The sequence below is a fragment of the Seriola aureovittata genome, chromosome 6, assembly GCF_021018895.1.
Source record: "Seriola aureovittata isolate HTS-2021-v1 ecotype China chromosome 6, ASM2101889v1, whole genome shotgun sequence".
Classification (NCBI taxonomy): domain Eukaryota; kingdom Metazoa; phylum Chordata; class Actinopteri; order Carangiformes; family Carangidae; genus Seriola; species Seriola aureovittata.
The window spans coordinates 308,116-332,851 of NC_079369.1; the positions used below are offsets into that span (position 1 = coordinate 308,116).

General features: G+C 42.8%; 1 protein-coding gene across 4 annotated transcripts; it reads left to right on the top strand.

Moving 5' to 3' along the window:
* Nucleotides 1–2,242: 2,242 nt before the first annotated feature.
* Nucleotides 2,243–24,468, top strand: LOC130170822 (polypyrimidine tract-binding protein 1-like). 4 transcript variants are annotated; one of them, XM_056378474.1, is made up of 15 exons: nt 2,279–2,330; nt 7,615–7,648; nt 13,183–13,243; nt 13,551–13,723; nt 13,854–14,000; nt 14,089–14,217; nt 14,629–14,739; nt 14,904–15,081; nt 15,223–15,297; nt 15,769–15,911; nt 18,017–18,050; nt 19,499–19,591; nt 20,931–21,147; nt 21,261–21,338; nt 21,722–24,468. In XM_056378474.1, the coding sequence occupies exons 1-15, from the start codon at nt 2,323–2,325 to the stop codon at nt 21,852–21,854; spliced, it is 1,614 nt and encodes a 537-aa protein (XP_056234449.1). In that variant the 5' UTR covers nt 2,279–2,322; the 3' UTR covers nt 21,855–24,468. The 4 variants fall into 4 exon arrangements, with proteins under 4 accessions (XP_056234452.1, XP_056234449.1, XP_056234450.1 ...); XM_056378475.1 differs by having other exon boundaries at nt 15,787–15,911; XM_056378476.1 differs by having other exon boundaries at nt 2,308–2,330; nt 7,618–7,648.
* Nucleotides 24,469–24,736: the final 268 nt, after the last annotated feature.

Sequence of the window (24,736 nt, forward strand, 5' to 3'; positions counted from 1 at the left end):
TTCCACTCTCCACTGGCGGGGCAACTCCACTAGCCAATAGGAAGCTCCGTCTCTGAGACTCTGACCAATAGGAAGCTCCGCTCCCTTTCGCGTTCTTTCTTCTTCTTGTGTTGATGGCTGCAGAGTAAATGGACCAAAGCTCGACAGTGCCCCCAAAGGACAGAGAGGACGCGGCCTGTTTAAAGGAGCAGACCGAAGTTTCTCCTCTTCCAGGTTGTTTTCATTTCCACTTACAGCGTCAATCAGCAGGTTATATTTTACCCAGTGAATTCTACAGTGATTCATAGATATATCTTTGTCTTTACTGAACCAAGACTCAGTGACAGTGAATCTTCAAGCAGATAAATAAAAAATAAAGCACTTCACATCACAAATAAACAAGTAAAGTAGACAGAATTACATTGTAGAGTTTGATTACTGGAAGATTTGGAGCTTTGAGTATCTTTGAGCAGCTCAGTGACATCTGCTGGTTTGTAAAAACCTATATAAAGATGTGTGTGTGTTGTTTTTAAATCTGAAAAATTCTTGTTCAAAGTGCTGCATTAAATGTAGATGTTACTGTGCAATAAGTTACAGTAAAGTAATGAATCGATAGATCATCTAAAATCCTGGATATAAAATACGTTTGCTGATAGAAAATAAAAATGTACCTTATTGGTTCATATTTTCATGAGTCACTGTGTGATGTGATTGGACAATGACATTCATCAAATTAGCCTTTTACTTTTATTGCATTATTACTGATGTCAGGTATAACTGTTCTTATGATTCCGCCTATGTTCATCACCACATTTCTCAGCTGTTTTTTTCCACTTCTTCTCCCGTCACATTCACCTTCTCTGATGTGAAAGGTCACAAGACGTCAACTGAACTGATTCAGAATTCAACCATCCAACAGATCTAAAGTTTTTACACTGGGAAAATTTTCAGGTGAAAATCAGCCAATCAGCAGCCTGTGAAACTGTAATAGGAGAACTTTTGTTTGTGTGTTGAATTATTCATGTGTGAGCAGCTGGATCATCTTCCAACACACAGTCATTTCCTGAAAAGCAACATATGGAGGAATTATTTATCAGCATGTTACACGACACTGAGCCAGCAGAGACACAAAACAAAACCCAACTGATCCCAACTACAGTTACATTATTTCCCCAAAAAACAGTCAGTATTCAAGAGTGAACATGATCAGCTGATTAATCAATTATTTCAGAGAAAATCAATAAGCAACAGTTTTGATAATTGATAGTTTAAGTCAAATTCTGTGGTTTCAGCTTCTGATGTGTGACAATTTGTGGGTTTCTTAGTTTTCTCTGATGAAACTCAACATCTTTGTTTATTTAAGAGCTGGTTATTAAATATGAAAATCAGGCTTCAGAGAATAATGAACATTCCTCACTATTTTCTGATGTTTCATCAACTGAACGATCGATTGATCATTAAAGAAAACAACCTGTCAGGTGATTGATGATGAAAATAATTTCTGGGTGCAGCCTCACACTTCTCCTGTGATGGAGTAAAACAGAGGTTTTCTGTCTGTCTGTTTATGACATGTTTATGAAAAATGTCAAAACAATTTCATTAAAATCTCATAAAAAATGACAACAATGGAGTTCAATAGAAACTAAAACAATAAAACTAGATTTGACACAGAGTCCCTCTTCAAGACCAGGGCCAAGGTGGAGGACGGAGGACCGGATGGATTACTGAACTGGCCTTCAGGTACAGGTCTAGGGACCTGAGAGGTCTCCTAATGTTTCCTGTTGGAAAGTCAAACCACTGCAAAGAGACACAAGAGAAGAAAGGAGGGGTGGGGGCCTTTTACTGTCTGTGCCCAGGGGCGTTGTCTCGTGTGGGTTGTGGTCGTGTATATTGTAGTTCAGTGATGCTAATTTCTTACAAATCTGTGATTAATTTAATTAATGCAAACAGAACTTCTATGGGGTAAACCTGGGGCTTCAGGGTCCCGGGGGTGTGTGTTTGGGCTGTTAGTCCGGCCTTGCAGACACATTCATCGGTTGATGTTTTTTCGGGACAACGCCCACTGACGCTGAGTGAACCGCGTGTCCGTTTTTCTCTACCGAATCGTGGATCTTCTCCATAGACAATCTTTGATCGTTGGAATCTCAGGCCTTTGTTGTTGCGCTCGCTGTTCAAACAGCCAATCACAACGCAGCTCCCGTCTGGAACGCCTACAAATTTTGCCAATGTCCAATCAGGGATCTCCTCCCGCCGGACGCCATTTTGTAGGTTTATAACGGCGGTGGCTGGATGTCCTGCTGGCCGCTGGCTGGAACCTGTTGCTCCGCAGTTCCGTGTTGTGCAATGGACGGGTGAGTTCTCCCATCGACTTACCTCACACCTCAGTTAAATGTAGTTTCTGTCTGGTTCACTCACACTTCAGGACAGTAAGATAAATATGTGGCGGGAAAATGTTTTATTTAGAGAGCAGCGGCGGCTCCTGCTGCTCAGCTGCCCCTAAAGTTGTGTTTGTGGCAGGAGCAGGAAGCTAAGCTAGCAGAGTTAGCTGTAGTGTTAGCCTCAGGACGGGCCATTCTCTGCGGACACAACTCCACACCAAACTCCATTAACACAACCTGGCAGTTTACTGTGGCCCCTTTTCCTGCCAAAACACGTCTCCGTAGCGTATAAGATGATTTTAAAGCTAGTTTCAAGTTGTACGGAGATTCTCAAAGAACTTTAACTTCAAGTCGTTCTGTTCGATGTTCTCACGCCCACTGCGGAGGTTTTACCGGACTGTTTCTCACTTGTGAAAGTTTGGATTTTGTTAAATTTGTTGAAGCTTTGAGTGTTGCATCGATGCGGAATTGAAGAATAATAATTGGTTTAAGGTCGAAGAGTTTTGTTCCAGCATGTCCATTGTTTTATTATCCTTTTAAAATTATCATTATTTATATAAAGTTTGGTTTTTACGGGCTCGATAGTGACCGGGCTAACTGTTGCTCAAATGTTGTAAAACGGTGGAATTCAAACTGAATATCTCCTAACTTGACGTTTATGCAACAAAACCAGCCCCTTGTTAAACTGTAGATTTAATTAAAGTTGATGCAGCTTCGTGTGGTAAATATGTGCGGAATTTAAGAACAGACCCACCTGATCCATGCAGAGTCCAGGATGTGTTTTCTAATGGGTGCATTTTGTGGACATGGATGAGACCTGTAAAATAATGCCTTTTCATTTGGAGTTCGTTATAAAGTTCTACTTACAGAGTGCGGAAACAACTTGTAAACGGTGCAGTTTCACACTGGAGTTTTTTGTTGTTGTTGCAGCAAGCCACTTATAAAAACGTTTATACAAAATAATTGATCTTCGTGTGTTGCATGAAAACCGAATTAAGGAGTGGTTCCTGTTCAGTCATCAAGTGTGAGAGTCATGTTCTAATAGGTGTGTGGTTTTGTGAAGAAAACAAAGAGTTTAAAAATGGAGTTCATGAGTGGTCTAACGGAGCCTTTAGACCGGAGAAGTTTAGATATAACTGAGACAGTTAGTTTTAACCTGAGACTCTGCAGGTCAGTTGGAGACAGAGTGAACTCCATAGAGTTGTTGGAGAAGGGTGGAAACGTGAGCTAACTAACCAGTTTACCCTCCAGCTGTTTGAAGTGTATGTTGATGTGATAAAAGTTAAACCTGTCAAAGAGAAACTGACGAGTTTATTTTCCATTGATTACATATATTGATGATTTGTTTGTGGTTATGAACAGCCTCCTGCCTGTGAGCATGTTTTCCGTTCCTCTACGAGTGTATTATAAGTGTGTATTATAAGTGTGTATTGTACGGGTGTATTATACGTGTGTATTGTACAGGTATATTGTACGGGTGTATTATACGTATGATGAAATGTTGGCTGCAGTGAGGCGCTGGAGACTCGGAGGCGTTTGAATATTTGTGCTCCGTCAGGACTCATTCGTGCCCTGAGGGGTCCTCTTCCAGCTGGTTTACAGTCTGTACAGTCGTATCAGCGTCAGCCTGACCAGCCGGTTTGTCTTTTGTTTTAAGTATTACCTCAGTGACTCAGACATTTTGTCCAACTCTGTGCCCCTCTCATTCATTTTCACATTTAACTCTCTTTGTGCTGTGGCCTGTTGTTTAGTTTTTATAGTTTTAAATCTGTTTCTGTTTCCTGAGTCTTTGGTTCTATAATTTCTTCAGTTTCCGGGTTAGAATAAGTGTGTCATCCGGTACTGATCAGGGCTGGGTGGTGTACAGGTGTATTGACATGTAAACGAAAATCAACACAATAGTACCTTGTAAATTCAGAACCTGATAAAAGACCTAGAACAGTCTGAGCTAGGGCTGCTGGATTATGGCAGAAATCATAATCAGGATTATTTTGATCACTATTGAGATCATGATTATTTAACACGATTATTCACTGATTTTGGAAACACCAGCATTTATTGAACCTAAGAAACTTTTAGAAACTGAACTTTCTTCAATTTTAAATACAATTCAACGGAAAACAGATAAAAAAAAATAAAAATAAATAAATAAATAAAAAAAAAGAGATGAATAAAAAAAAACAAAAAACATGTATACAATTATATATAAAAATAAAGTAGCTCAAAATAAATAAGCTCAACTATGTTGTAACATTACTGTAATTCAACACACTACTGAAAACGACTAAAAACATTCAGTATATAAAAATAATCAATAAAATTAAATGAGATTAAATATGTTGTAGTGCTGCACAAACACGGAAAACTCCAGAACATATATTCAACATGAATTTAAAGGCTGGACCGACTCATGATGTCGCACTCCTACGTAGGTCGAGACGTAACCAGGAAGTGGATGGGCGATGTTATTTGTAGGGGGGATGAAATTTGTTTTAAAACAGAATGATGCACAATGATTGTTTTATTTGGATTATCTTGTTTAAGTAATAAAAAATAAAATAAAATAATTGTGATCGAAAATAAAATACGATTAATGGCCCATTTCTAGTCTGAGCTACATTAGAAAATATATTCAGATGTAATATTACTGTGACTGATGTCATCAGGTTGAAGATGTTATTTTTACTTTTGTAACTTTCATGTTGAAGAATAGAGACCGCTCAGGTGTTGAAGCTGTTCAGGTCCACCTCCCCGTGTGAGTGTGGTCTGAACAGGGACAGTGTTCAGGTCCAGGGACAGAGGGACAGGTGGATGATGGTGGTGGTGGTCTCTGTCTCGTGCTGATGAGTGATTGTACTGGGAACCAACAGGAAGTGGATGTGAGCTCTCGGCTGTGTCTGGATGGACAGAAATAGAGCAGTGGTGTTTTTCCTGCAGAGATCATTAGTTCAACATGTAACCTGGTTTGATGCGAGTGTGGAGTAGGAGCTGACGTCACGGTGTAGCTACAGTCAGACCTGATCAGTCTTACACCTGTTCTACTAATGTCTGACTGCAGCTTTTATAATGCAGACTAGATGGTGATCCCAGATCCAGACTGTCAGCAGTGAGACCAGAGAGTCCAGGGTCTGCTGATACAGTTTATGAAACGAATATTCATTTTCTGTAACTTTTTTTTTTAAGTCAGTTATTAATTTTATATTAAAATAAAGTAGTAAAAATAAACACTACATAAGAGACATTTACACAGAGACAATTAAACATTAAAATACATTAAACAGGGTTAATCATAAATTAACTGTTCAAAAATAATTGAATAAAATGAAACAAAAATAAAAACATACATATTCAATAGTGAGGTTATTTTCTAAATAATATAAAGATCTTTAGCATGTTTAGAGTTAATTAATTCCAGGGACTTAGTTTATGGTTTTAATTCATTATAACACATGAAGATGGATGAAGAATTTGCCAAAATGAGCAAAACATTTTCTGTAACATCTAATCAAGTGAATTAACATGAAGAGCTTCCTGTCACATGACATTGACTGAGCAGCTGATTTGAATGCAGAGGAGAGACGGTCTGTCAAACACGTCTTCTTCAGGTTCTAGTCAATTATCAACACACACACACACACACACACACACACACACACACACACACACACACTGACATGTGCAGCAAGCTCATTTCAGCTGATGTGTCACTGATCTATGACATGATATATTGAAAAATATTAACTCAGCTCAGAGTTGATAACATGATGTTATTACTGGTGAATGTGAGTTAGTCAGTGAGTTAGTTTTTAATTTCCCACACTGAATGAAAAAGAACATGATGGATGAATCCTCAAGGGCTGCAGCTAACACTTATTTTCATTATCCACTCATCTGTTAATCATTTATTTAATTAATTGTTTAGTCTATGAAAAGTTAAGATAAGCTCAGTGTAGCAGAGCAGAATGACACATGTTCATTGATCTGTGACAAAACAGGAACTCTTCTTTCATCAGCATAAAATATATATATATAATAATCAGCTTTACATTTCATTATTTTAATTTGAAAAATGAATGAAATTGTTGGTAAATGATGAATGTAGTTACTGATTATTTTTCTGTGAATCGACTAATTGTTTCAGCTCAACTTGCTGATGAATTTAAGTTTGTGGTCACTACATTTAAAAGTAACATCAGTATTTATTGTGTTTATTTTCTGACTGACTGATTCAGACCTGTTGCTCTCATCTGCAGATGACAGAGCTCACAGGAAGTGCTTTACTTTGAAAGGTTTGTGTTTGACGGCTATATCAGTGGTCTGGTCTGGTCCAGGTTTCTGGTTATGTGTCATGAGGAGCCTCAGCTCTGTTGTGTTGGTGGAGACCACTTTATATATGTTGTTGGTGTTGGGCTACACATTAGTCACAGATACTGTTTAGTGAATTAAACACTTATTATACTCTAACTATACAGCTGTTATACTTTAATTATACAGTTATTATGACCCTGTAACTGACATGCATGATTGATGTGTTCAGACTGTGACTGTCCAGTTTGTTCAGTTCAACTGGGCTGAATGTTAAAGAAGTGAAGCTGAGTGTAAATACAGTGTGAGGTCAGAGTTCACATCAGAGGTCAAAGGACAGGTCAGAGTTTAAAGGTCAGGTTGGAGGTCAGAGTTCAGGTGAGAAGAGGAGTGTCTCTTGGAGAGAGAACCAGGCAGAGTCTCATCAACTGTGTCTGGATCTGCTGAGTCTCAACTTGTTGTCTTTTTGACTCACTGTCACTGAAGTCTGTCCAAAGCAGACTGTCCCTGCTGAAGACAGGTGTCCTACCTGTTCTACAAACCAACCAATCAGAGCACAGTAGGAAGTGATGTTGCTGCACGTCAACAGTTTCTGACGCTCTCTCCACATCATGAGAGAAAAACTTTACTGATGCTTTTGTAGACCAATCAATCAATCAGTCAATCAATCAAGAAAACAATAAAAGTCTCTGCTTTTAAATTCATTATTATAGATCTGTCACAAAGTGATTATTGTTTTATTATTTAGGGAAAGAAGTGAACATCTCTGGGTTTAGACTCCATGTCCTCAGGATCAGGACCATGACTCTCTCCTCCTTCTCTCCCTCCTCTCTGCTGGCTCCTCCTCCTCCTCCTCCTCCTCCTCCTCACCAGCTCTTTAACCTCAGTTTACTTTTTTTGCTGTTTGAGTTTTTCTCCCTGCTGCTTCTAACACGCTGTCTTTTCTTCACAGCAGTGTCCACCACGATATAACAGTTGGTACTAAGGTAGGCACCTCTGCTTCTTCCTCCTCCTGCTCCTCCTCCTCCTGCTTCTTCCTCCTCCTCCTCTCTGTTGGTTTGTTTTCTGCTGTGAACATCACTGAGTGTGTGGCAGGACGGAGACTCTCTGTCTTTAGTGTGGAGTTTGTCTGAAGCTCAAACTGCAGCAGAGACTCACATTCGACAACAAGTCTGAGGATTATCAAGTTAGTCATCAACAACAACAACAACACTCCTGGTAAAGGACCAAACCCCTCAGTTTACATCAGTCACAGTCTGGCTTTTGGACATTTTTAATTGGGCAGTTGGCCATTGGTCGGAAACTGGAGGCTGTTGTTGACGTTAATGATTCATTGATTAAAAATAAAATAATCAGCAGTTAGCTGCAGCTCTCCTTCACAGAGTCCAAACACATAATGAACATGTTTTACAGAAAAAACAACGTTGAGAACAGGAGCTGCAACAATTAGTTGTTAAATCTGCAAATGTTATAACCAATAATAATAAATAATCATTTCAGTCTCAAAAAGTAAAAGTTAAATAAAACGGTTACTTCTCGCCGTCTCATCTGATATTAAACTCAATCACTTTGGTTCTGAACTGTCGGCAGAACAAACGTCACCTTGAACTTAGAGCAGTTGTTTCTCACAATTTACACATTTTATAGACAAAAGCAATGAATCAATATTATTCAGCTCATGAAGTGATAATGAAAATAACATTTACCTGCAGCACTGGTTCTTACTGTGAAGCCAGTACGCTCAGGCTCCATCACACTAACACAGTTTAGTTTTAAAACTCATCTCCTCTTCTACGTTTCTTCCTCTGTCCACACAACTCCAGAGTCTTCAGACCCTCAAACTGAGACTTTGAGAAACTCTTTGGTTGTGTTTTATTTTGAAAACTATGGGGTTGTGTTGTAGTGTCGATGGACAGAAACGATGAGGTCACACCCACCATCTCTCCTGATTGGCTGTCATCAGCCTGGACTACCAGGGGTGAATACAACAGGATAATGAATGACAGTGTTACTGACCTTGTTGTCTTTGCTAGCAGCTGCTGTTCATTTACATTCTCTGTTTTAATGCTGTGACTGTCTCTGCTGTTCCTCCTTTAGAGGATTTACTGTAGAGGAGACAATCTACTTCCTGTTTACACCGCTTGCACATGCTCATTGTAGGTGATGTCATGTGATGTGTGTTAGTGTGGATGGAGATTATTTCAGATATGGAGGTAAAACTCTCGTCTGGTGGAGATCAATTCTGTTTAAAAATGAAGACGTGTTGATGTGAACGCAGCCTCAGGTGAGGAGGAGGTTCTTCACTTTGATTTGATTATTGAGTTACTGTTTGAGGTCTGAATGAATGACGTGGACACAGTTTAGTGATTTGTTGCTGCTGTTTGGTTCTTGATGACTCAACAAGGCTTTTAACATGAAACAGAGGGAGGAAGAATCCCTTCCCTGGGTGGCTTTTATTCTGAAAAGCTTGACTATGTGCCGTGTCGGAATGAAAGAAGTGATTCAGTTTTATTTTCCAGCTGCTTCAACATCAACAGCTTCAGTCGGTTCTTAAGTCTAATGGACAAACATGTTCATGTTTTATATTTCTGTAGTTTATTAATAACCTGTTTGACCTCGTGGTCCAGCAGAGTCTGTATCTGTGTGTGGACTCACCTGCTGCTGCATCCCAGGTGAGACAGCAAAGGAACGTCTGAAACAGTCTTGTTCAGGTGCTGGTCCTGAAATTACCTCACGTTGACCCTCGGCCTCAGAGCTGTGACAAACATGAAACTTCAGTCATCAGAGCAAATGATGAACATCTGTTCTGTGTAGACAGTCAACACTACTGAGGGAGAGAACTACGACTCCCAGGGTGCATTTCACTAACAAACATCCAATCGCAGAGCTTCACCCTCAACTGCGACAGCTCCCTTTTTAATATTTGTATCAACTCATGAACTCACACCTCCGACCACCTTCTTCTCCATGGCAACGGTGGCCAATGTTGATGGGTATTGTAGTATTTAGATCAGCTGACTGAAACGTGAAACGTGATCAGTCATAAAGGTGTAAATAATTCAGACTGGAGACTGTAACGTGAACCTGTCCAGCAGGTCCTGAATCTGAACCAGACCCTCACACTCCACTGGTCCACCCTGACTTCTGCCTGTCAGGCTGCACACACATCCACCCTCCTTCAGCGTGCTGCGTTCTGATTGGCCAGAGGAAGGTGAAGGTGTCAGGTGGTTTCAGGGCTTGACTCAGGGTCCTGAATTATTACTTAAGGCTGCTGGTTCCAGCTGGTCCAGGCTGTGGTCTAGGTCTGTGGTTCTCAGATCAGCTCCTGTTAAAGGGACACTTCAGGGTTTTTTTCCTGCAGTTTGTTTAGATGATGAAGAACAGGTCTGAGTTCTGTTGGGCTGCTGGTTCTGGTCTGGAACAGTCTGGTTGTAAAAACATAGAACCTGTCAGATGCTCTGACAACAGTTGAACTTGTCTTTAAATCTGATGAATGAGTCGTAACTTCCTCATTCATGTGGAAACAGGAAGTGATTGTGTTGACATTTGTGTGAAAAAGAGGAAAGAAGAAGAATCAAATGAGAGAGAGAGCGAGAGAGACCTGACCCCGACAGATCTCTGGGTGAATGGAGAGAAGGAAACCAACAGCACCTGGTGACAGGAGAGTGATGAGCAGCTGTGATTGGTCAGTTACTGTTAGGGATGGGTACCGAGCCCCGGTATTGAACGGGCCCCTGGGCTACATTATTCAAGACCGCAGTGTCAATAAGCTCTGAACTTAACGGTTCAGCTATCGGTACTGGAGCAGTCGTGGTTTTTTTTGGTTGTTTTTCTCGGCTAGGTAAACGTTATCTTGCACATTTATTTCACCAACTCCGTCAAATATCCGTCCATGTTTGATGTATTTTTCGCCCAGAGATCTCTCTCTGGCTCTACTTTACTAGAGTGGATGCAGAAACAGCCTGTTGTCACAATGACAAATGTTATGTTTGTTCAAGTTTTTATTTCTTCCTTAAAAAGTATTGGTAAGAGTACCGTTAAAGTACCGGATCGATTAGCAGTATCAGCAAGAGTAGTAGTACCGTTAAATGTTACGATACCCAAACATTACTGTTTGAGTTTAGGAGGTGAAGTGTCCGTAGAGAGGAGCCTCAGTAATCGTGTGTGTGTGGGGGTGTGTGTGAGGGTGGGGGTGGGGGTGGGGGGGTTTTGGGGTGGGGGGGTCAGCAGCTGTCACACAGGTACAGATGGAGATAGAGGGACACGGATCAGGTCTCAGGTTTCTGTCTATTATTGATGAGTATCAGTAAGAAGATCTGAGCTGCTTTGTTCACACAGAGAAACACTCTGCTCAGGTTCCTCTGTCGGTCTGAACAGCATCTGTGGAGACATTCAAATACACCATAAGAATACTGATAACTCTCATTCAGGACGGCTGCAGCTGATCATCTGATCACTTCTCACTCGATCGATCATCAAGTCAGTAAATACCTGTAAATGAAAACAACAGATATTCAGGTTAATGTCAGAGGATTAATTCAGCAGGTGTCTGAGAGGCTAACAGGACCAGGTCTTTATCTGAACCAGTTTAGTTTTAGACCACAAGCTTTTATTGTTGTAAAAGTCTGTGTGAAGAAAGATGAACAGGAGGCTTTTACTGTGAAGCAGCTAGAGGAAGCTCTGTGTGTCAGAGTCAGAGGAGCTTCCTGGTGGTTCTGTTCTTCAGGACCTGGTGTAGATGTATTCAGGTGGTTCTGGTCTGGACTGGTTCAGGATCAGTTTCAGTCTGAATGAGGCTCAGCCTGTTTGTCTACATCTGGTTTTCATTGAGCTCCACAGGAATTCACCCCCGGCCGCCTGCTGGGGGGGGGAGGGGGAGGAGGGGGGAGGGGGGGGGGAGGGGGAGGAGGGGGGGGGGGGGGTTGAGCTGACAATGGTGTTTTCAGACTGAAGCTGGTGTTACACCAGTCAGATAGTCCCAGGGTTTAGATTCAGTTCTCTTGTGTAGTACAGTGACACCTGGTGGCTGCCATGGTAACAACATGAACATGTTCCCGACACACACACACACACACACACACACACACACACACACACACACACACACACACACAGACACACACACAGATGAAATGGGTCTTTGTTCTGGCAGGGCTCTCTTCGCTTGAGTCAGTGTACTAATGCTGATATTTACACTGGGTCCATAAACGCATCATCTGCAGCCTCTGTCTGATCTAGTGACATTAATAGATATAGTGATATGAGTCATGATTATAGTGGGTATGAAAATCTAAAATGATCTGAACCAGACGAACATGTTTCACATCTGGAGAACATGATCCGTCTCTGTGGCACCACAATGAGTCATTTATGTTGAGACTCATTTTGCTCATATTTTATTAAGAAACTGCAGCTCCTCTGATTTTCATATTTCACTTGGTCATATTGTGATTCCAGTGATATTTAGATTCATTGTTCAGCTGTAATTAACATCATGATTTAATCAGCTGAACACTCCAGCTGATTAAATGTCCATTCATTGGTTAATTGTCTGACAGTAGCAGTGAAACATGTCGTCACATCATGCTCCATCAGATCACAACTGGTCCTCACGACATGACGAAAATCTACGATGACACTGTTCAATACTGCCATGACGATGTGACTGCGATAAATAAACAAATACTGAAGTGTGCATTTACAGTTTAGCTGAGTGAAGCTGAATGAAGAACACAGACGAAGGTCACTATAGGTCATCTCCTCCGTCCTCCTCCCTCCACTGCAGGTAACACTGCTGGGGGGGGCTGCTGTCTCAGGCTGTAGTTATAGTTTATAAAAGTTTGTGGTAAATGAAGCTGCAGTCTACACACACAAAGTTTTCCTTTTATCTTGGTCATATTAGCTTCATGTTAGCGTGCTGCGCTTGTGTAAAACCAGCTGTTTTTTCTACATGTTTAAATCTTGTTGAACAGGTGGAGTGATGGAGGACACTGATTGCTGTTTTACTCATTGACGTTGTGATGACACTCACACTCAGAGCTACGACTGTAGTTGTTGTCAGCTCCAGTAAAAAGTTCCCTCCTCACTGGTCTCCACCTCTGTGCTGTCTGTGTGTGAGAGGCTGCAGCACGACACCAAACGCTGTAGTTCTTTTCCAGTTCATTTGTTTCAGGCGCTGCACCTTTAAAACCCTGCGCACATGGCTTTTTTCTAATTCATGGCGTTTCTTTCTCTCTGTGATGTGTTTACTGCACATGTTCATATTCTTCACATTTTAAAAACTCAAAACTGTTCACTGTAATGACAACAGACAACAACAACACTCCTCGTGAGTTCACTTCATGTCAGTCACTGCGACGTGAGTCTAAAGACTCAGCCTGGATCAGGGTGTGATTGTGAATCAGAGCAGAGACACGTTATCAGCCTCCACCAGGAGTGTGTGTGTGTGCATGTGTGTGTGCATGTGTGTGTGTGTGTGTGTGTGTGTGTGTGTCATTCTGACGCTGTGTTTCTGTTTCAGAGAGGATCTGACGAACTTTTCTCCAGCGTCTCCAACGGCCCGTATATCATGAGCACCACAGGTCAGAGCACTGCAGCTTTAACTGTGTGGTAATGTCAGCTGTTACTTTACTGTTGCCATGACGATGGCACCACACCTGACACACTGGACAACAGAAAGTCACATGACAAGACACCAGCTGTGTGATGGAGTGGAGAAAACACTGATCAGCTGAAGAACAGACACAAAGATGTTTTTCTGAATCAATTTTTATGTGAATGTTTGTTTTAATGTTGAGTTTCTGATGTGGACTCTGTCTCCACCACACATTCATATTCTACTGTTATAAACTGACACATCATTTAAACTCCCCCCCTTCTCCTCTGTAGCCAATGGCAACGACAGCAAGAAGTTCAAAGGTGACATAAGAGGTCCCGGGGCGCCGTCCAGGGTCATCCACATCCGCAAGCTCCCTAACGACATCACTGAGGCCGAGGTCATCAGCCTGGGTCTGCCCTTCGGAGACGTGTCCAACCTGCTTATGCTCAAGGCCAAGAACCAGGTCTAGGACTGGGACTCTGAAGCCAGGGGGGTTACAGGGGTGTAGTGGGACGTGGTACTGAACTGTCTCCTGTCTCCTCTCTGCTGTCCCCTGTCTCCTCTCCCCTCTCTCCTGTCTCCTGTGTCCTCAGGCCTTCTTAGAGATGAACTCGGAGGAAGCGGCTCAGAATATGGTGGGTTATTACTCCACGGTGATGCCCATCATCAGGCACCACCCGGTCTACGTCCAGTTCTCCAACCACAAGGAGCTGAAAACGGACAACTCCCCCAACCAGGAGGTAAGACTCCATCCTGTTAGCATCTGTTAACATATGTTAGCATCTGTCCTCCACCATGTCTCACATGTTGTCCTTCGTCCCGTGTCAGAGGGCCCAGGCAGCTCTTCGGGCCCTCAGTACGTCTCACGTGGACCCGACTGTGGCGGCTCCGAGCACAGTGCTGAGGGTGGTGGTGGAGAACCTGGTGTACCCCGTCACCCTGGACGCCCTCTGCCAGGTAAGATCAGTCAACAGCAACACAACCAGAGGTTTACACATGATACACAGCAGCAGGTTAGTGACATCACTTCAAACACAGTTGACACAGGATGTGTTCAGGTGCAGTAGTGAGTGTAGGAGTCCAACACACTGAACTTGCTCTGGTCCCTGTGTGGAGGCAGGTGCCAGATCCTTCCCACTAGTTTGCCTTTGTGCTGTGCTAAGCTAACAGCTGTAGCTTCATATTGAGTGTAGAGGATCAGCTGACCTCAGCTCTACTCTGCTCCCTGTTTGACCAGCAGGAATGATGTCCTTCTGCCTCCAGTCTTTATGCTAACATTTCCCTCTGCTTTCAGTCTTTGTGCTAAGCTAAGCTAGCTGTATGTATGAGAGAGGATCAGTCTGACCTCAGCTCCGCTCTGGTCCTCAGATCTTCTCTAAGTTCGGCACCGTGTTGAGGATCATTGTCTTCACTAAGAACAGTCAGTTCCAGGCTCTGCTGCAGTATCCTGACGGAGCGTCGGCCCAGGCCGCCAAACTGGTGAGTTCTGACCCAGAGAACCGTAACACTTACATGACCTGATCTCTCATTAACGTGTGTGTGTGTGTGTGTGTGTGTGTGTGTGTGTGTGTGTGTGTGTGTGTGTGTGTGTGTGTGTGTGTGTGTGTGTGTGTGTGTGTGTGTGTTGTGTGTGTGTGTGTCAGTCTCTGGATGGACAGAACATCTATAACGGCTGCTGCACTCTGAGGATCAGTTTCTCCAAACTCACCAGCCTCAATGTCAAATACAACAACGAGAAGAGCAGAGACTTCACCAGACCAGACCTGCCCACCGGAGACAGCCAGCCCACCATGGAGCACCCGGCCATGGCTACAGCCTTCAGTAAGACACCCCCACACCACTAATGTACCACAACCTTAGACTACGTCCTCATCCTGCTCTCTGCCCTGATTTCTTCAAATAAACAACGACACTTTTGATGTTTCTCAAACCTGTAACTCAGGTGTTATCTCTGTTCTGCAGCTCCAGGTATCATCTCAGCTGCACCTTATGCCGGAGCCACTCACGCCTTCCCGCCAGCCTTCACCATCCAGCCAGGTGAGTCTCATCTGTAGTGAAATTAGACAGAAGTCCGTCAACAGATATGAAATCATAGAAACAAGAAACTGATCAGCTCCATATAAAAGAATCGGCAGTAATCGTGCGGAAGCTGTTTCCATGGTTACAGAGTCAACAGGAAGTGATAGTAACTAATGAAGCAAAAATTCACCACAATATAAAAAAAGAGGAGGTCAAGAGGAAGTGTAATGATGATGTCACAGTGAAGTTGACCTTTGACCTTTTGGATATAAATGTCATCAGTTCATCATTATTAATTATGATGGTGTTAAATTGTGTCACTGTATTATGTGTCTAATCACCTGTAAAAACAAAGACCTGGACCAGAAGCAGTCTGTGCAGGTCTGTAGTGTCCTGGATGTAGCCCGACTCTGTCAGGGTCCTGGTGTCAGTAGTCAGGGGTCTCCTGCAGTTCTTGGTGGTGGTGTTTACTGGTCTCACCTCTCTCAGTCTCCTCCCCCTACCCAGGCCTGACGGTCCCCGCTCTGCCCGGAGCCCTGGCCTCTCTGTCCCTCCCCGGGGCCACCAGGCTGGGTTTCCCCTCCATCTCTGCAGGACACTGTGTCCTACTGGTCAGCAACCTGAACCCCGAGGTGAGTCCACAACAGAGCAGACAGTCCAAGTCCTCCTCTGGTCTCACAGAGTGTCAGAGTCCTCATCATCATTAGAGTCTGCGGGTCTCTAAGCTCTGAGCTGTCCCAGAGGTCTGTGTTCTCCTGCTGCATCTGCATGTTATTATAGACAGACTGAACCTTTAAATCCTCCTGTGACTCATCAACACAGACCTGCTGGGTCCTGCTGGATCTGCTGATCCTGCTGGTCCACTTCACTCTGCAGAGGTTTGTTAGGATACTTTGACGTCCGTCCTCCAGACACATTTACAGTTTGAAGTCTGTCTCCCTCCACTCTCACAGCAGGATACAGTCCTGCTTCCTGCTGTACAGTGTTGTCATGGTGATGATCATCATCAACCATCACCAGTTTGGGGCCGGTTGCATCAATCACTTTTAAGTTTTCTACTTAAATGTCACACTTAAGGGTTAATTTCTCCTTAGCTGAGGGAGTTACTTAAAGGTGACACACAAAATCTCTCCGAAGATTTCTTTAGTTAAAGTTAATTAAGTTGTTGCACATAAGACCTTAGTGACCAAAGTTCACTGTGCTGAAGTTCCTGCCAAAACATCAAGAGGAAGAGACCTGCTTCTTTGATGTTACCTGCTTCCCAAAAGTGATCACAGGTATCACAGGTGCTAATGGCAGCATTCTTTCACTGCTGAAAATGCCCCAACTTTTTTCCTTAAGTATTTCCTTAAGATTAAGATAAGGAGAAAACTTTAAATACTTAAATGAACATTTAAGGAAACCTAAAGGAGAAGACTTGTGTTTTCTCAGACATTAAGGAAAATCTGAACTTAAGTTTTTTTTTTATCCAGCTGGTCCCTATTTTCTGTCACATTTACAGAATTGATCAGTTTCTGGTGACCTGAACTTTTTATTTTTTTTATTTTGGTCAGTTGACCTTTGATCTTTGTACCACTGACGATTTTTCACTGAGCTGCTGAGATTTCATGATGATCTGCTCTGATCAGATTTTCATCCAAGTTACAATAATGAACAAACACAATCTGTTGTAACTAATGACACAAATCAAACTTTCAGATTGTTTCTGAAACAGCTTGTAGCTCGACTAATGACATGAACAGAAGCTTCAGGAGGTATCACACCTGGAGTCAGTCAATCAAACCAGACTGGAGGTTTAGAGACACTTGGACTTATAACCATCATCAGCCCATGAGAACCAAGCCTCACAACAAAGATCTCGGAGACTGAGGATGAAGAGATGATGAAGGTCACTGAGTTCAGATATTCGTAGGTCACACAGACTGTCTGTAGGTGAGGTGATTCAGTGAAGTAATGTCCAGACTCCAACAGATGAAGCTCAGAGTCACAGCTGAAGGTGAAGCAGGTGGAGCAGCATCAGGATCTGGTCTCTGCTGCCTCTGGACCTGAACCAGGTCTCTTCCAGGATCATGTCAGGTGTCTGTCCACCTGCTGAAGCTCAGGAGAAGACAAGTCCACCTTCAGGAGTGGTCCAGGTTGTAGATCCAAGTCCTCATTGACCTCCTGTTTCCACTGTACGACGTCAAACTGTCCTTATAAACCTCGCCAGCGTTACATCACCGTTACATCATCAACATCACAACCAGAAGTCAGAGGTCACAGCTCTGACATGTGCAGGTCCTCATGCAGCTCAGTGATTGGCTGTCCGTCATTACATCATCATGGTTTGACCTTGTGTTTCTTCTTCTGTAAGACATTGAATGTTTTGTCTCTCCTGTGACTTCCTGTAATGTTTTTAATGCCTCCATATTAAACTCTGTTGTCATGAGACAAACCCCCCCACCCACATCCCCCGAACACCCCCCCCCACACACACACACACACACACACACACACACACACACACACATATACACACACACACACACCTGTGCAGTCTTGTGTGACCATGTTCTCATATTGACATCATCTGACCCCTCCTCTCCAAAGGTAATTAACCTCCTGATTGACCCCTCACCTGTCTTTTTTTTTTTTCCTTTAATTTGTTGCCATGGAAACGCCTCGGACCCTCCACCTGTCCTGCCCTCCCACCTTTACCTGTCCTGTCCCTCCGCTGCCTTCTCTGCTGTCTTTAAAGAGAGTTACACCCCACTGCCTCTTTATTCTCTTCGGTATGTTGTCACTAGCTTCTTATTTTGAATTCTCAGTATCAGCTGTTGATTTAACGTCATGTTGGTTGTTTTTCCTCTTTTTTCTTTGGTTTTTATTTTTAAAAAACGAGTGTCTGCTGGTTGTGTCAGATGACGCGTGTTGATTTGATTTGAGTTTATTGATCACAGTATTTGCAGCTTCTCCTCAGTGATTGTCGTTCTCAGGAGTTGGTTAAAGACACAGGGACCATCTTAAAGCGGTTACCATGACGAATGATGTTGTGTTGTATATTCACAAGCAAATGTAAAGCTCCTCCAGTGTAAAGGTCTGTGTCCATGTGTAGTGTGATTATAGATCAGCTCTAGCTTCTATATTAATACTGTGAAAGTATCAAAGCCTCAGTCCACAGAGAAATGCACACAGCCTGTATTCAGAAACTGAGCCTTAAAACCAGCCGTCAGGACTTCTGGAACTTTGTGATGTCACAACAAAGCAGTCACCAAGCCCCGCCCACCTGGACCCACCATCCAAACCTTGCAGGATTTGGTTTCTCTGAGTGTTTTCACCTGAAATCTGCTTTATTTTTATTGGATCACTCAGAAAACAGAGAGAAGCCTGAGAGAGGAGATGTAAAACTACAAATATATCTGGATCTAGACTTCAAATAAAACACAGAAGAAGAAAATATGGAGCTTTATTGATCTTTATTTTTAAAAAAAAAAACATCATGTTTATGAAAAAAAAGATTTTTAATTGTAGAAATCAAACCATCACACTGGACTGTTTGTAGTTCAAAGTAATGTTAGATGATCTAGAGCTGTTTTATTTCATCATCACATGGAACAAAGAAACAAACATTGTTACATTTTATTTTTAATTGGACAATTGACTGAAAAACGCTGCTCTGTGAACACATTCAGTTTGACCTTAATTGACTCTGAGGCGCTGCATCTATTGTGATCATCATACGTCAGTGACCTTGTCTCAGTTTGAGTTTGCATGCCGAGTTTCCTTCAGTTTGCATGTCCTCAGTGCTGAATCAGCTGCTCCTGGTTTTTAGTCCACACATCAGAGCTCCACCACGGTGTAATCTGCCATTTTTAATTTCCTCTGACCCTCAGTTTCCTCACTGCATCTCCTGTGTATAACCATCCAGGAATTCTGCCTTCTAAATTAAATTCATAAATTCGTTAGTGTTTCCTGACAGCAGCGTCTCACTGCTGCTCCTCCTCCACCTCCAGGTTTACACCTCCACAGATTTCTATATTAACACATTAAAACAAAGTTCTCAGTAGAACCTCTTCCACATTAGATTAATATGAGCTTTAGACCAAGGGTCAATGGCGTGGCTGTAGTCAGTCCAGTGTCATACACAGTGTCCTGTAGAGTTTATCTTGGTGTTCTGTTTGTGTGACGTTCTGTATAACAAGTGTGTCACCTGTTGTTGTGTTTCTGACTGTGTGTTTAGGTGTTTATGGCGACGTGATGAGAGTGAAGATTCTGTTCAACAAGAAGGAAAACGCCCTGGTTCAGATGTCTGACAGCACACAGGCTCAGCTAGGTAACATGTTACTGACATTCAGCATCATATTTCCATACAAATCATTTCAGATTTTAAACTGAATGTATTTGACATATTTGTGTTTGTCACAGATTTCAAAATACTTCTACACATGTAGAAAAAGACAATGAATGAGTAGATTGTCATCTTGTGTCCTTAACAGAATTATGGATTTGTGAAGATAAAATCAAGCCTTTGTGGCGTCACATAGTTAATACATTTTTCCCAGTATATTATAAATTGTTCCATCATAATTTCCATCCATGTATTTACATTGGTCTCCTGTGATAATCATTTCCTGCTGAGGTTCTTTTTACCAGCCACCAGCAGGATACTCATTAAATATTTATTACTTTTTGATCAGTGTTGAGACATATCCACAGTATATCGTCTTAATGTCCAGAGGGATCACACATTTAAAATGTCTTGCTTCTCCAGGTGTCTCTGATGCATTTTCACTTCCACAGATTCTCCAGAAAACAAAGACTATTATCATAATGGGATTTTTGTGTAATAAAATACCTGATCAGGTTCTTCCAACCAAACTCCATTTCTGTGAGCTGGTACACTTCCATATTGTCGCCACCTTTGTTTCGTGTCATTCTCAGTCCCTCAGTTCCTGTCACTTCTCTACTTTCTGCTGTTCAAGACAAAAATACTTGGAAAAGTACTTTTTAAATTGAAGATACTTCAGGTAAATTCAGGTTCCAGTTTACAGATGCTCATAAAAAGAGATCCTAGTTATTTTTCAGCTCAGCCTTTTCACATCACAGCTTTGTTATCTTGATATTGATGATGACAAATATTTAATATTGAGTTTTTATTTTGATAAAAGGGATTACAGTTATAGAATGATAAATGGACTTCACTTAAAAAGCACGCATCTGTGCTTCGCAATGGAAACCACACTACTACTGATGATACAGTAGCCGGGAATCAAACCAACGACCTTCTGATTGGTGGATGACCAGCTCCACCTCCTGAGCCACAATAATAATATAATAACATTGTGGTTTATGTTCGTTATGTTGACACAACCAGGAAGGTGGAACTGTGCAGCTTCCAGACGTAACAGGCCTGAGACTGGAGCTCATTTTTATATATGGACCAAAAATATATTCAAATCATGACATTAAGATTCCCAAACCTAAACACAGAACTACACAAAGTTGTGTACAGAGGACAAGCAGGTCTACCTTTTATTTTTATCGTTACTTATTTGACAGCACTATGACTTCTTCTCTGAAGGATGTTGATGCATTAAACAATAGTTTCTTATCAGTTCGGTCCTTGTCTGGTCAGAAACTTGAGCAGCGTTCTCCACTTGTCTGGTTTGCAGCTATGAGTCACCTGAACGGCCAGCGGCTGCATGGGAAGCCTCTGCGCATCACGTTGTCCAAACACACCAACGTCCAGCTTCCCCGTGAAGGCCACGAGGACCAGGGCCTGACCAAAGATTATAGCAACTCCCCCCTGCACCGCTTCAAGAAGCCCGGCTCCAAAAACTACTCAAACATCTTCCCACCCTCTGCCACCCTACACCTCTCCAACATCCCGTAAGTCCTTCAACACCTGGAGTACAAACATGGACACCTGAGGAACACTACACCTGACACCAAACCAAGTGCACCTGCAACATTTCTCAATTTTGGTCTGTTTTTGTTTTTAGCCCTTCTGTGGTAGAAGATGACCTCAAGATGCTGTTTTCCAGCTCGGGAGCCATGGTCAAGGCCTTCAAGTTCTTCCAGTAAGTCATCCATCACTGATTAAAGCCCTGCCACTCTCTCTGCTACTGCCCTGCTGTCTCCCAAAGTCCCTGTCCCTGTTCTCAAGCCTTCATCCTAAATTCCTTTTCTTGTTCTGAAAGTCCTGTGGTTGTTTCATCCTCAAGCTTTAGCTTTGAAGTCCTTGTCTCTGCCCTGACCTGAAGTCTTTGAGTTTGACCTGAACCTTCTGTTCCCCAAACCCCCTTTACCTTATCCCTTCATCTTGATGTTTGTTTGTCGTTAGTCACATTTTTGTAAAAAGTTAAAAACCTTGAAAACCTCTCGGCGTCCGGAGGTTGTACTGTGGTTTTAGAGAAATACCGTGTTCTCAGTCTTAAGAACCTCCTGCTGCTCTGTCCTTCAGGAAGGACCACAAGATGGCTCTGATCCAGATGGGCTCAGTGGAGGAGGCCATCGAGTCCCTCATCGAGTTCCACAACCACGACCTGGGAGAGAACCACCACCTGCGGGTCTCCTTCTCCAAGTCCTCCATCTGAGCCTCAGACTCCACCATCTGACTCCTCTGCTCCTCCGAGGGCTCGATGGTGTCCACTACACTCCGATCATTCCAACACGTCTGCAGAAACCACCGTGAACTCTGGTGTGATGTTAAATTATTGTTTAAACTCTTTGCCTTCAAAGAGGATTAGGGTCTCTGGAGAAAATACTGGACTTCTCTGAAGTCTGGAGGAAGTCAGGATTCTGTGTTTAATCTCAGATTCACAGAATAAAGTCAGGATTCTGAGTTTATGGTCAGGATTTGAAGGAGGTTTCAGACGGTGCCCCTCTTACCTTCTTGTTGTGGAGCTGTTACTTTGAGCCACTCTTGCCTTTTGACTTTAATGTCACAACTAAAGAATTAAGGTCATTTTAATTTATTCTCCAGAATTTGGATTTAAAACCTTTGAATTCTGAATTCATGAACTCACAGTTCTCTCTTTAATCTCAGTTCCCTGAGGCCCTAGTCCTCTTCTCTGGTTTCCCCCTTAGAAGTAACTCTAGTCTTGACCAGTTCTGACACCTTTCCTGAGTCCACCTCAGGCTGTCAGACCTTAGACCAGGCCTCGTTATCCACAGTCCGGTTTGGCCTTCAGATCATCCCTGTGCCTTATTCCTGGAGTCAGAGCGATCTCGACTCGGAAAAACAAATCTCCCATCATGCCTCTGTAAACTGGCAAAGAGCAGGTTTACAGTTGACAAAGGTTTACTGTTGAGATGTATTACAGATGTATCAACATTGTAAGTGTATTTTATTGGTGTTTCCTTCATGTTAGTGTTTTGTACTGCTGGTTACTGTAGCGTCAGACATGTGAACTGATTCTGTTTTAGCCGTTTGCTGGGTCTTTAGTTCTAGATGAGATTCTCTTTTTTTTTTCTATTCTTCTTTGATTTCTTTATTTCCATGTATGCAATCACGTTTTATTCAAATCAAATATTGTAGCAATATTTTAATCATTCCTGAGCTTTTATTTGTCGGGTGTGTCTCGGCGGTTTGTTCCTGTCGTGTTCTGTTGGGTTTGTCGTTCGCTCGTCTTGTCTGTCGCCTCTGAACGGTTTATTTATAAGTTTGATCCACTACAGCTGAAACCAAAAACGGCCTTTTAGATGCAAACAAACCCGCCTGCCTCAGGTTTCTGGTTTTAAGGACTAAAAAATTACAAAAGATGTTGAACTGGTTTAGGCGCTTGGTGTTTCCTGTGGGAATGTTTTTATTAGTTTCTCGACCGCTTCACTGGATTTCGCCGGCCAATGCGATTTGAGGCTCTGCTGATTCAGCAGTTGTTCTGTGCCTTCGCCGCAGCACCGAGTCGTACGACGTCAGACGCTCGGCCGCCGTCGGAGACGAACTGAACCCAGATGTTTGGTTCTTCTTTGTCTTAATATTATTACGTCGACATTCCAGCCGCTCACCTGAACTTCACCATGAAGCTGCTTCACTGTCTGAACCGCAGGTTTACTCTGAACGAGCCGCTCAGGGCAGTAAAGTTGTGGTGCATTCAAGACACCTGGGAGGTTTGGTCGATGATGGTTTCAAACTAGAAAAAAAGGAAAAATGACTGCTGTGTGTCAGTCCCATCCTGCTCCGTGTCCAGACCATCGGACAGATCCAGACAGCAGGAGGCTGAACCTCTGAGTTCCCACAATGCACTGCAATTCAGGCTCTCGTATAAAGGTCCCTGCAGTCTGTAAACAACCTGATAACAGTCTGTAAACAGTCAGTATTTACTCTCAGCTCAGTTTTTAATGTCGTCACAAACAAAAATCTGCAGCTCCAGATTGTCTTCGGCTCTTTTGAGTTTGGTTTTAATTCAGGAAACAATTTAGTTTTTATAATAATATAAATGTTAGTTGCATGTCTGTGACTCAGACCACATCTCTGGTCTGCTGCAGGTCTGGATCCTGAGAAGAGGGCTCGCTTTTCCTCCAGGGGACAGATCCACCGAGCTGTCGGTCTGAACGTCCTCTTGTAGTTTCAGTACACAACGAGTATTAAAATACAGGAAATACCCGACACATTTCAGCTGTGTCACCCCCTCCACTGCCACAGTATGTAGTCTGACCCTGACCACGAGGTCACAGGTCATAGGTCACCTCTGTGGTTCACCTCCACAAACAGGACGCACAAACTTCTACATCAGCACTGAGACCTGGTTCCTCAGATTCTGGACATGACGCCGAGGTCTCAGTCTGACTGTAGTGTACAATCAGACAGTGGAGCAGTGACGTGTTGTTCATCACACAGAGGCTGAGACACTGACCCGGATCAGGGACCTGGATCCTCAACAGTTACTGAAATTTAAATACTGATGTATCTCTGTGAACCGTTTCTCCCCAGGTGCCTTGAATGCATCGTGAGCCCTCAGCGTCAGGTGAGACAGGTGAGATAGGTAAGGCAGGACTGGGACCAGTCAGTCAGAGGTAGAGAGTTGGTGGGGGGAGGGGAGGGGAGGGGAGGGCGGTGTTTGCTGTACATACATGTTTTGTAGCACAGGTGGAGTCAGAGTGAAGTTGGTTTTATATCTGATGAAACGTGTATATTTTGATTCAAGTGTCGACGGTTCTGAGCCTCAAACTGTCACAGAGAAAAACATTAAATCACTTTTTATCTAAGACGGCTTCGTGTGTGTGTGTGTGTGTGTGTGTGTGTGTGTGTGACACGATTGGAACTACATTAGAAATAGAACATTAAGATGACATTAAAATCTAAGAATAAAAATATTAAGTAAGTGACATCAAATTTAAAAGAATTGATAAACCAGATTAAACAGATGTTAGTGATTTATTGTTGAGCTGCAGCAAACTGATGTGATTTAAATGAGCTGACGGTCTCAGCTGATCTCAGGTGTCCAGGAAGCTGGTTCCACAGGCGAGGAGCAGA

Coding starts and splice junctions, on each gene's coding strand:
- LOC130170822 (XM_056378474.1), top strand. Junction 15,912..18,016: donor TCAGCAACCTGAACCCCGAG/GTGAGTCCACAA, acceptor CTGTCTTTAAAG/AGAGTTACACCCCACTGCCT. Junction 18,051..19,498: donor CTGCCTCTTTATTCTCTTCG/GTATGTTGTCAC, acceptor CTGTGTGTTTAG/GTGTTTATGGCGACGTGATG.